This window comes from Carassius auratus, chromosome 8 (genome assembly GCF_003368295.1).
Source record: "Carassius auratus strain Wakin chromosome 8, ASM336829v1, whole genome shotgun sequence".
Lineage (NCBI taxonomy): Eukaryota > Metazoa > Chordata > Actinopteri > Cypriniformes > Cyprinidae > Carassius > Carassius auratus.
The window spans coordinates 7,798,667-7,808,968 of NC_039250.1; the positions used below are offsets into that span (position 1 = coordinate 7,798,667).

The 10,302-nt window shown below is 36.2% G+C and overlaps 1 protein-coding gene across 8 annotated transcripts in view; it reads left to right on the plus strand.

The window, feature by feature from the left end:
- Nucleotides 1-9,736, plus strand: part of LOC113107158 (tight junction protein ZO-2-like) — a 296,039-nt gene extending 286,303 nt beyond the window's left edge. For all 8 annotated transcript variants that reach the window (XM_026269460.1, XM_026269459.1, XM_026269462.1 and 5 more), the window contains exons 15-23: nucleotides 35-130; nucleotides 840-919; nucleotides 1,035-1,245; nucleotides 1,671-1,771; nucleotides 3,194-3,415; nucleotides 4,851-4,967; nucleotides 6,578-6,925; nucleotides 7,459-7,544; nucleotides 8,605-9,736. In XM_026269460.1, coding sequence (XP_026125245.1) covers nucleotides 35-130; nucleotides 840-919; nucleotides 1,035-1,245; nucleotides 1,671-1,771; nucleotides 3,194-3,415; nucleotides 4,851-4,967; nucleotides 6,578-6,925; nucleotides 7,459-7,544; nucleotides 8,605-8,776 — 1,433 coding nt within the window. In that variant the 3' untranslated portion in view covers nucleotides 8,777-9,736. The remainder of the gene's footprint in view (nucleotides 1-34; nucleotides 131-839; nucleotides 920-1,034; nucleotides 1,246-1,670; nucleotides 1,772-3,193; nucleotides 3,416-4,850; nucleotides 4,968-6,577; nucleotides 6,926-7,458; nucleotides 7,545-8,604) is intronic.
- Nucleotides 9,737-10,302: the final 566 nt, after the last annotated feature.

The window sequence follows — 10,302 nt, forward strand, 5'->3', positions numbered from 1 at the left end:
AAATCCTGATTGTAAGCCTTGTCTTCTCTCATAGCGGGATTCCGAAGGCCGGTTGTGCTGTTTGGACCAATCGCTGATGCTGCCAGTGAAAAACTGGCCATGGAGCTTCCAGACGAGTTTGTAATTGCCAGTGAGTTGATGCTGCTGTCTCTGCCATATCACCAATAAAGGCTGAAGGGATGCTCACACTCTGTAATTAATCTAAGACAATATAATGTCATGCTATTCATTTTATAAAAATATTAAAAAACAAATTTTACATGAATAATTTAGAAGTATATAATGTAACCATATATTAATTATAGTTTGCATATTTTAAACTCGTAGTCATGTGAATGAGAGTTTCAGACAGCCAAGTTAATGTTTTTGCCGTACAAAAAAGGTCTGCTAAATAAATACATTTAAATATAAAACATCAAGTAGAGATGGGGCACATTTTTTACATTTTCAAAATTATTCTAATAATAATAATAATTAATCCTAAAAATGCATTTATATTAAAAAAATTATATAAAAGGTATTTTATAAAATTCTATTTATACATTTATATGGAGGATTTTTGTTTTTGAGGGGGGTCAATCGTTATGAATAATTCTATAATTTATAATGTAAAAAATAGCTGATATTATATATAAAAATATATTTTCGAAATACAAAAAAATAATAATAATTTAATTTAATGCATATTCTTGCATACCTGCTTTTCCATGTTCAAAAATGAATGCATATCAATAGAGGCATAAAAAACATTTGTGTTTTGTATTGCATTGTACATGTTTAGTAAGTATTCTTATTATTGGTTTGATTATACTTACTGTTTCTGTTCAATGGCACATCAGAAACAGAACCCAAAGATGCGGGATCAGAGAAATCCTCCGGGGTGGTTCGTCTCAACACTATTAGACAGATCATTGAACAGGTAATTGTGTGTGCACACAAATTAATAATCAAAATGCATTGCATTCTTTTGTTTGACATAAATGTTTGTACATTTTACCAGTATTAAACAGTGACCAATTCTGTAATTGATACAGGACAAGCATGCTCTCCTGGACGTCACCCCTAAAGCAGTGGACACCCTAAACTACACGCAGTGGTACCCCATAGTCATCCTCTTCAGCCCGGACAGCAAACATGGGGTGAAGGCGATGAGACAGAGGATCATCCCCAGCTCTAACCGCAGTGCCCGCAAACTCTATGACCAGGCTCTGAAGCTCAGGAAAACCTGCTCACACCTGTTTACCGGTCAGTCCTGGGGGTCCAGACACCTCTTGAACAAATCAGTCACTATCTTCTCAACCCTATATTGTTCTGGATCATTAAAGTCTAAATTCACATTATTTGATCGTTCGCTCATTCTAATTAAAGATCCTAGCATTACAGAAGCATGTTTTGCTTGGGAAGATTAAAAAAATATTATAAAATGATTCTGTTCATTGAAATGCTTATAAACTGAATTGTTTAAATGGGGAAGTGCAGTAAAGGGAAGCTATCGTATATCGTAATTGACACGTATCAATATAAACTGACTTTGACACAGATTCCAATTCGAAAATCTCTGAGTGATTACAGCAGCTGATGGAAACCCTGTGAGATAAATAGGTCAAATTGAACCTAGAGAACAGTTGACCCAAATCTCTCTCTCTGTCCCTCCCCCATCGATCTGATAGCTGTTATTGATCTGAACTCGGCTAATGATGCCTGGTACGGCAGTTTGAAGGAGACCATTCGAGACCAGCAGACCCAAGCTGTGTGGGTCTCAGAGGGGAAGGTAAAAACAACGGACGATATAGTTCTCCACCACCTTCTATTCACTCTGTTAAAGTCAACATGAAACACTGTTTACAAACCGTTTTACTTCTGGCATCTAATGTTTTTCTGAACCAAACCGAATCTAAAATGAGGAAAAATGAAAGCTGGTCGCTGTATACCCCAATTCAATTAAATTCAAGTTTATTTGTATAGCGCATTTTACAATACAAATCGTTACAAAGCAACTCTACAGAAAATTATGTTTCTACAATATTTAGTAGTAGCTTATGGTGGTGACTGTCGGTTTGTGCACGTTTGACAGGATTTTTAGAAAGAATTAATACAAGACGTAATTGTATGTCACACTGGATAAAAGATTGAGATGCAGCATTGTTTTACATTTTCAAGATTTTGAAAACGGATATATTAAAATATATATTAAAATACAGCTTATAGTCATAATAATAAATACATGAATAATACACAAATATTATAATATTATGTATTTACATATTAACATTACATAATAGTGTCAATATATGATAAAATAGAGGAAGTTTTTTGGAAATGGAAAAATGGAATGGAAAAATCTAGAAATTATAGCTTAGAGTAGTAGTACCGTATTTTCTGGACGATAAATCACACTTTTTTTCATAGTTTGGCTGGTCCTGCGACTTATAGTCAGGTGCGACTTATTTATCAAAATCAATTTGACATGAACCAAGAGAAATGAACTAATAGAAAACATTACCGTCTCCAGCCGTGAGAGGGCGCTCTATGCTGCTCAGTGCTCCTGAAGCCTACATTGAGAACATAGAGCGCCCTCTTGCGGCTGTAAACGGTAATGTTTTCTCTTGGTTCTTGGTTCTAAATAAATGCGACTTATAGTCCAGTGTGACTTATATGTTTTTTGCCTCATCATGATGTATTTTTGGACTGATGCAGCTTATACTCAGGTGTGACTTATAGTCTGAGAAATACGGTAGTAGTAGTAGTAGTAAAAAAAAAAAACAACCTTTGTTTTCATCTTATATGAATAAGAAATATTAAATGACAGTATAAACAAATTTATCTACAACATCAACGTGATGAATCATGTACAGTACGTTAGTATCGGGCATGTGCATTAAAAAAAATCAATTTTGAGTTCATGTTGACTTTAATGCAACATTTTACAACATCTCTTTACTTTAAGACTCCTTCATTCACATTTTCCCACTTTATCTTTCCCAGTATTCCTGAATTTTTTTCTTTACAGTTAAACCTACTAATGCATGCTTTCCTTTTCTACAAGTCATGATAGTCATTCCTCCTGGTTTTCTGTGCTTTTACTGTTCATCATTCTTCGGTGGTGCTCTACAGCTTTCGTTCTGTTTTGTTTTTGTGTTTTGTTTGTTTTCACTCCTCTCTGTACACAAGATCCATCATGTGTCTCTTTTAGCTGGAGGGGACGGAGGGGGACCTTGACGTTCATGACGATCGCATGTCATATCTCTCAGCCATGAGCGCTGACTATCTCAGCATGGACAGCCGGCTGACCAGCGACTACGACGACACGGCGGACGAGGCCGGGACTTACACAGATAATGAAGCGGACGAGCCGCTCGATCGCCAGCCGGTGTCGGCCATTAGCCGCTCCTCTGAGCCAGTCATGCCAGAGGAGGTTAGAGCACACATGCATTCGTTTATCATTTCTACAGGGTTATCAGATTCACACACATGCATGCATGCTCAGTCCAAAACATTTGTTATGCCTGAAGACGGGCATGGATAATACATCTTTGACAGTGATGGGTGAACTGCTTGCACATGCATTGACATCTACACACTTAAACATGCTTGCAGCGATGGCATCGCTCACAGTTGCCTAGATCAGCACAACGTCAGCTCAAGGAAAGACAGCAGAGGTCGAGCCAGCAGGGAAATACATTTTCACACTGAGAACAAGACATTAGCACACGCTTGTCATGCACGCATTACATGCTGTAAATCCAGGAAGTGCATGGTAATGAGTTTAGATAGCAATGCTTTTCAAAAACAGATAAACGTTAAGTGCATCTGTAAATGCAAAAAGCAGTCACTTCTGCCCCCTTCTGTTAGATGTTGGATCTACAACATTCTTGATCATAAAAAATGTATCGAATAGAGTAACATAAATGATGGTTATTCTTGCAAATAACAGGGTTTCAATGGTTATGGTAAACTTGGAAATAACAGCGAATCAGTGTTGTGATCGTTAAAACTAAAATGTTTTTTGTTAAATGAAATGTTATAAATGTAATAAAAAGCTGTGTATATCAATATATAACATTATATATAAGATAAAGACTTGAAAAACCTAATAAAACATTTGAATTGTTGCCTTGGCAACTATTTGAAAAAAAAGTTTTTAAAATTACTAAAACAAAAAAATAAAGCTAAATAGAAATATTTTTTTCAAAAATGATAAAAAAAAATTTTTTCATTGTAATAAACATTTAATAAAAATGACAAATGCACATAACAAAATTACTAAAATTACTATGAACTATGAAGATGAAGAGATAAATAATTTAAATTAAAACAAATTAAACTAAATAGAAATATTAAAAATAATACAAATTACAAAAGCACATAATGACTAACTAAAATGAAAATGTGAAAATATAAAAAAATAAAGGTTAATTCAAAATGAGCTTTAAGAGTAATAAATATTATAATCAATGCTAGAACAAAACATAGATACTAAAACAGTATATAAATAATCCTAAAAGTTAGTATACTATTAGGAAAATTGTGATTTTGAAAGGCCTGATAGGTATAATTAATCAATTGTTAAAAATTGTAAGAAATAATAATTAATAATAAAAAAAAAAACAGTTAAAAAAAAAAAACTAGTAATCATAAAGAGCTGAAAAAGTAAAGAAAATGAATTGGTCAAAACAAAAGTGGATGGATAAATGGATGGATGTTAAAGTTAAATCGCATACTAGGCATGGCCCAAGACGAACACATTCCTGACTGCATGTTTTCTGTAGTGTGTGTATGCTTAAAGGCATTCCCCTGCCTAGACATCTTTCCGTGTTATCTATCTCTTTCTTGCTTTCTTTCTGCCCCAGATCCTCAGGAAGTCCAGCCCAGAGATTCGAGGTCGCATCCGGCGGATGGGCAGCAGAGAGATGCTGACAGAGGCTAGTCCCCCCTTAATGTCCACCTTCCTGCCTGACCCCGCAAAGGTGAGCTTGTCACGCTCCCCAAAAGCATTGGTATTGGAATTGTATTATGTGACATGAATCCATTTTTACGTTTACAAATACTCTTTGTACTAAAGACTGTTAAACTGACTAACACGACTCTTCTCCTGACCGCACCCGCATTCATGCAGAAGAACGGCCTGATTTGGCGCAACCATTTTTCCAGCAGCTCAGAATCCTCTCGCAGCAGCATCAGTGACACATTTTGGTACGCTGTAGAGCCGTGTTCACAGTTGTGCCAAACTGGCTAAATAACTAGTATAGTGTACTTCAAGGCCACTGACAGTATCTACATGATTTTGAATTATTGTACCAGTCACATACACTGTGACCATGTTAAAAAAAATATTATTATTATTATTTATTTTTTTAAATGTCGTTAAATGGAGGTGGTTAAGCTTTTACAAAGTAAATAGTTAATTGAACATTTATTTTTGAGGTTTTATATATTTATTTTTTAATCTAGTGTAAATTTATTCTATAGGCCTATTGTATATTTATTATATTATTATCAATTCATATATTTTCAAAATACATTAAAGCCCTGTACACACCAAGAAGGATAACTTTAAACATAACTATAAAGGTAACCATATTAGGGTTCACATCTGTTGTTTGTTTATTCTAAGCGCATGCTCGTCTGCCGCTTTAAATCCTCGAGCTCGTTATAGCAGGATGGAATCTTGGTTGGGTGTCAAAAATCATTCTGAAAGCGATTCCAACTAAATAGTTTCATTGTTCCTTTATCGTTATAGTTTTGAGTGTTGAGTGGACTCTGCTATACTTAAATATTGAGAACGATTTTTATAACCAAATAGTTATCGTCCTTGGTGTGAACGGGCTGTATCTCCTGATTTAACTTCAGATATGTTAAAAATCTATTAATATATGTAGAAATTAATAGCATAGATAACCTAGATAAATACTATTAATATAGTTTCATGTTAAATATAAGGATATTCAGTATTATTTACATATTAATGTGATATTTATAAAATTTGTAATTAGCTTTTATTTTTAATTAAACTTAATTTTGATTTTACTTTAAATTCTACTTGTATGCTTTTGTTATTTTAGTTCTTTTTTGTTTGTTGTTTTTTTTTAAGTTTAAGTCATTTTAGTTAATTCAGTTTATTTATCCTTTTATTTTACTTAGTGGCCAAGGCAACATTTTAAAATTATAAAAAAAAAAAAAACATTTTGTTTTTTCAAGTAATATTTATCTTTTATTTTATTTCTGCTTTTTTGCAATATTAAGTTTGGCAATTATTGGTTTTAGTTAACTATAACTGTTTCCTTATTCCTATTTCATTAATTAATGTCAAAATATTTGCACCTTAATAATTAAGTGTTTTGTAGTAGTTTTTAGTATTTTGGCAGTGTTCATAGAAAACTGGAGCGATTAGTTAGTGTATGAGATTTAACTAGTAGGTTGTGTTGTGTGTGGAATCATGGAGCTCAGTGTAAAAATGCAGTGGTGACGATATTATCCAGTTCTGGCCTTAAACTGTGGTTTAGGAAAGAATTGTAGCAGGAAAGCCTGCAATTCAATTTGTTAATGCTGTTCTCCTTCATATTAATTTGTCTTTCAGGTAAAAATGCTGTCTCAAGTGGAGACGTCGCGGGGGCAGTACGACCCCTCTCGAAACTACGACTCTCGTTCAAGCAGTCCCGCGAGCAGCGAGCACCCACGCAGCCAGGACTCTCCTGCAAAAACCAAACCCCTGCCTCCCCCCAAAGCTCTCAAACCTACCTGCGTGTCCCGCAGCTCCAGAGGCCTCGCAAACAGCCCCCCGGTACGGGACAGCAAACCTCTGGAGGACAGCCCTGACGATCCCTCTCAGAGGACTTTCCTGGGCAAAGTGAAGGCCTTTGAGCAGATGGATCACTTGGCCCGAACACAGAGAGTCCTGGAGATCCAAGAGGCCCAGAACGCCCGGGTGAGTGTTCACCAACTTTAGACTTTGCATGAACAATGACACAACAAAATGACAACCAGTATCTTGGTACATATCTGAAATGCTAGTTCCACAAACTTGACCTACATGTTTTCTAATTGGTCAGAAATAAATTTTACCTACATTTACTGCAAATGTTTGAGTATTTTTTTTTCTTTTATCTTCAATATTTTCCTGTTGTCTGTAGATGCTTTGGAACAATATATTTATGTACTGCACAGTATACATACTGAAATAAATGGAATGGAATTTCAATTTTAAATATGAAAATTTATTTAAATTTAATAAGTCGTTTTATTTGCTATTGGAATTTTGATTTACATGCTTCAATATGTACAGTAGGTTGACAACAAAACAGGTTTAGTGAATATTTATACTATTTCTCTTCTTGAAAAATTCAAACAAAAATATTTTCTAATAAAAATGCCTCCTTTCAAATCTCATTTTCTAGTCCTAATCCTAACCCTAAATAGTTATGTTAGTAATTCTACTATGTTTGATTTGTCTGTTTACAGTTTGAGATTGCACAGAAACATCCAGACATTTATGCCGTCCCCATTAAATCTCAGAAACTGGACCACAGCAGGCCACAACCTATCGGGTAAGAGTCTGGATTTGATCTGAAGGTGTGCTCACATAAACAACATTTCGCAAGCAAAAAGGTATTTTTTCAAAAATGTAGTGATTTATTAAGAACAGCTCACACAGAAGTTACTTCAAACAAAGCATCTTTTCCCAACTCAGACTTGTGAAATCTTTCAGCATGTCCTAATTATGTGCCACAACAAGATTCCAGCGACAAGCAATTTGGGTGTCAACACCAGACACGACGGGACACTGCAACGGAATCAATCAAATATCACAGCCAATCAGAAGCATGTGTGGGCGTGCTCTCTGTAGAAGGACACTGCTCTTGCAATGAAATGGATATGTTTATAATCTAATTCATAAATATGAAACCTTTTTAACATCATTAAATGTACATGTTGAGTGACCAATAACATATTTGTCATTGAATACACTCATTGATTCGCAGTTGAATCCACAGGTTTAACAGTCATCTTTGCTTTATTTTCAAGATCTGAGGTGAACTATCTCTTGTTGCTTTCAGTATGGCTATAAGGTTTTACAAAATAAAGGAAAAAGTCCCAAGAAGTCATCATTTACAGTTAATTTATAACAGCTAAGGGGCGTTGTTTGTCTAGACACGAAGCCCCTTAGCCCCTAAAGTCCCCTTAGCTGTTATAAATTCACTGCAGATCACGGCTTCACATGGCTTATTGCTTTTATAAAACGGTTATTCCATATACGTACTGAGGTTTCACAGAATAAAAGAGAGCAAATAAAGAGTAATGGTCTAAATATAAACCGTATTCTTCCACCAAACAATGTAGTTCTTTCAGAAACATTTGTTGTTCCAACAAACTGGTTGCCGAGCAACACACAGAAGTAAACAAAGGTGTATGTTTGTCGAGGAATTTAAAGCGGTTTAGAACACGGCTCAACCAATCAAAATCAAGAACCGGAACTTGTTTAACTTTGAATAAAGCACATAATCACCTGAGGTTATCTACTGTCATATAGTTGTATGTTGCAAAAATTAGCAGGATAAATGTTCACACAATCTTTCCCTGATCTTGCTACGTTTGCTTTGAGTCCAGCTCCAGTGCGCGACCAGAGCCTCAGACGCCTCCTTGCAAGCTGCCATACTCAGAGAGCCGCCCGGTCGGCCTCGGCGAGGAGCACGGAGAGGAGTTTCGACATCAGCTGGCAGAGCAGACCAAGCGCGGCTATTACAACACCACACAAAAGTATCAGGACACTGAGCTGTAGAGTTCCTCTGCTTCGGCTCGCCGCACAGCTTCACCATTCCACCGGGGCGCCGCCCTGCACCAAAACTGCTGCTGACTTGGAAGTCCCGTTTGCTTTTAAGTTTCCCATGCATATATTTGTCTTTTTCACTTCAGAGAAGTTGAACTTTCTGTCCATGAGGATAGAATCTTATATTTGCATTAGTTGTTTCCCTTCTTGTGATCCGAGAATCATGTTTCCTTGCCTATGCAATTTTTTTAAGTTTCTGCAACGCAACAGAAACGTCTCGTCACGAGTCTCTATCTTCGCTCCATGAAAAGCTTATACCTGTCATGTGCTATACAGACCTTTTTGTTACTTTCTTTTTATAAGCCTGATGAAGCAAAACTGTTTTGAAATGTCACTCTCTTCAAGGTTTATACTATCTTTGCATTCCTTCATTTCTGATCATGTGTGTCTATGATGTGAGATAATACACTGGATTTTGTTACAATGTTTTAAAGTGCCTTTTACTTTCCGAATAACGTTGGAGGTTTGTGGACTTGACAATCCAGCCCTCTGGACAATATTTTTGCTGCTTACAGCTCCAAGGAAAAACAGGGAAAAGTCAACACCAAAACCCTTAATACTGTCCGCCCGTATCCTCAGTGTAGCGACGGCAACGACTGACGAGTTTCCAAAGGGACGCTTCACCAGTCAGGTTGATGCTGATTGGTTCGAGTGACTGAAATTGCTGTGGTCACGGTTTGTCTTATTTCAACCCCACCGCATTACGTTTTTAACACGCTTGATTGTACGTTGGTCCGCTTTACCTCCACATAATTGGTTCAAAGTGCTTCTAAAACTTGTGGATTATATTTTGATGGCTTCCACTGTGTGTGAGGGTCACAAACCCAGAGAATATTCCCTGGACATTTACGTCCAGGTCTACTGTGGAATTTCACTCTACTACACCAAATAAAATAAACTATATTGACATTACTGACTTAGTCGTGTGCTTTTATTAATCCAACATTAAACTATCAATGTCATTATAAAGACAGCTGGGAACCAAACAACATTGGAGCACAATGGCTTTGTATGGACAATGGTCAAAAGGCATAGACATTTGGGTTAAACAACATGAGGGTTAAGTAACTATCCTTGTAAACAACCCAATAACAAGGCCCTGACAATCAAAACTTTATTAGCATTAGCTTGACTGGTACCGTATATTTCGAACTATAAGTCGCACCGGAGTATAAGTCGCATCAGTCCAAAATTACGTCGGGATGAGGAAAAAAACATATATATGTCGCATCGGACTATAAGTCACATTTATTTAGAACCAAGAACCAAGAGAAACCATTATCGTCTACAGCCGCGAGAGGGCACTCTATGTTTTCAGTGTAGACTACAAGAGCACTGAGTAGCATTAGAGCGCCCTCTGGTGGCTGGAGACGGTAATGTTTTCTCTTGGTTCATTTGTTCATTTTCAAGTTTATAAGAGACATGTCACTTCCTCAATCCTCAATACAACTATATAAGGAAAACCCGTAACGGCAAAG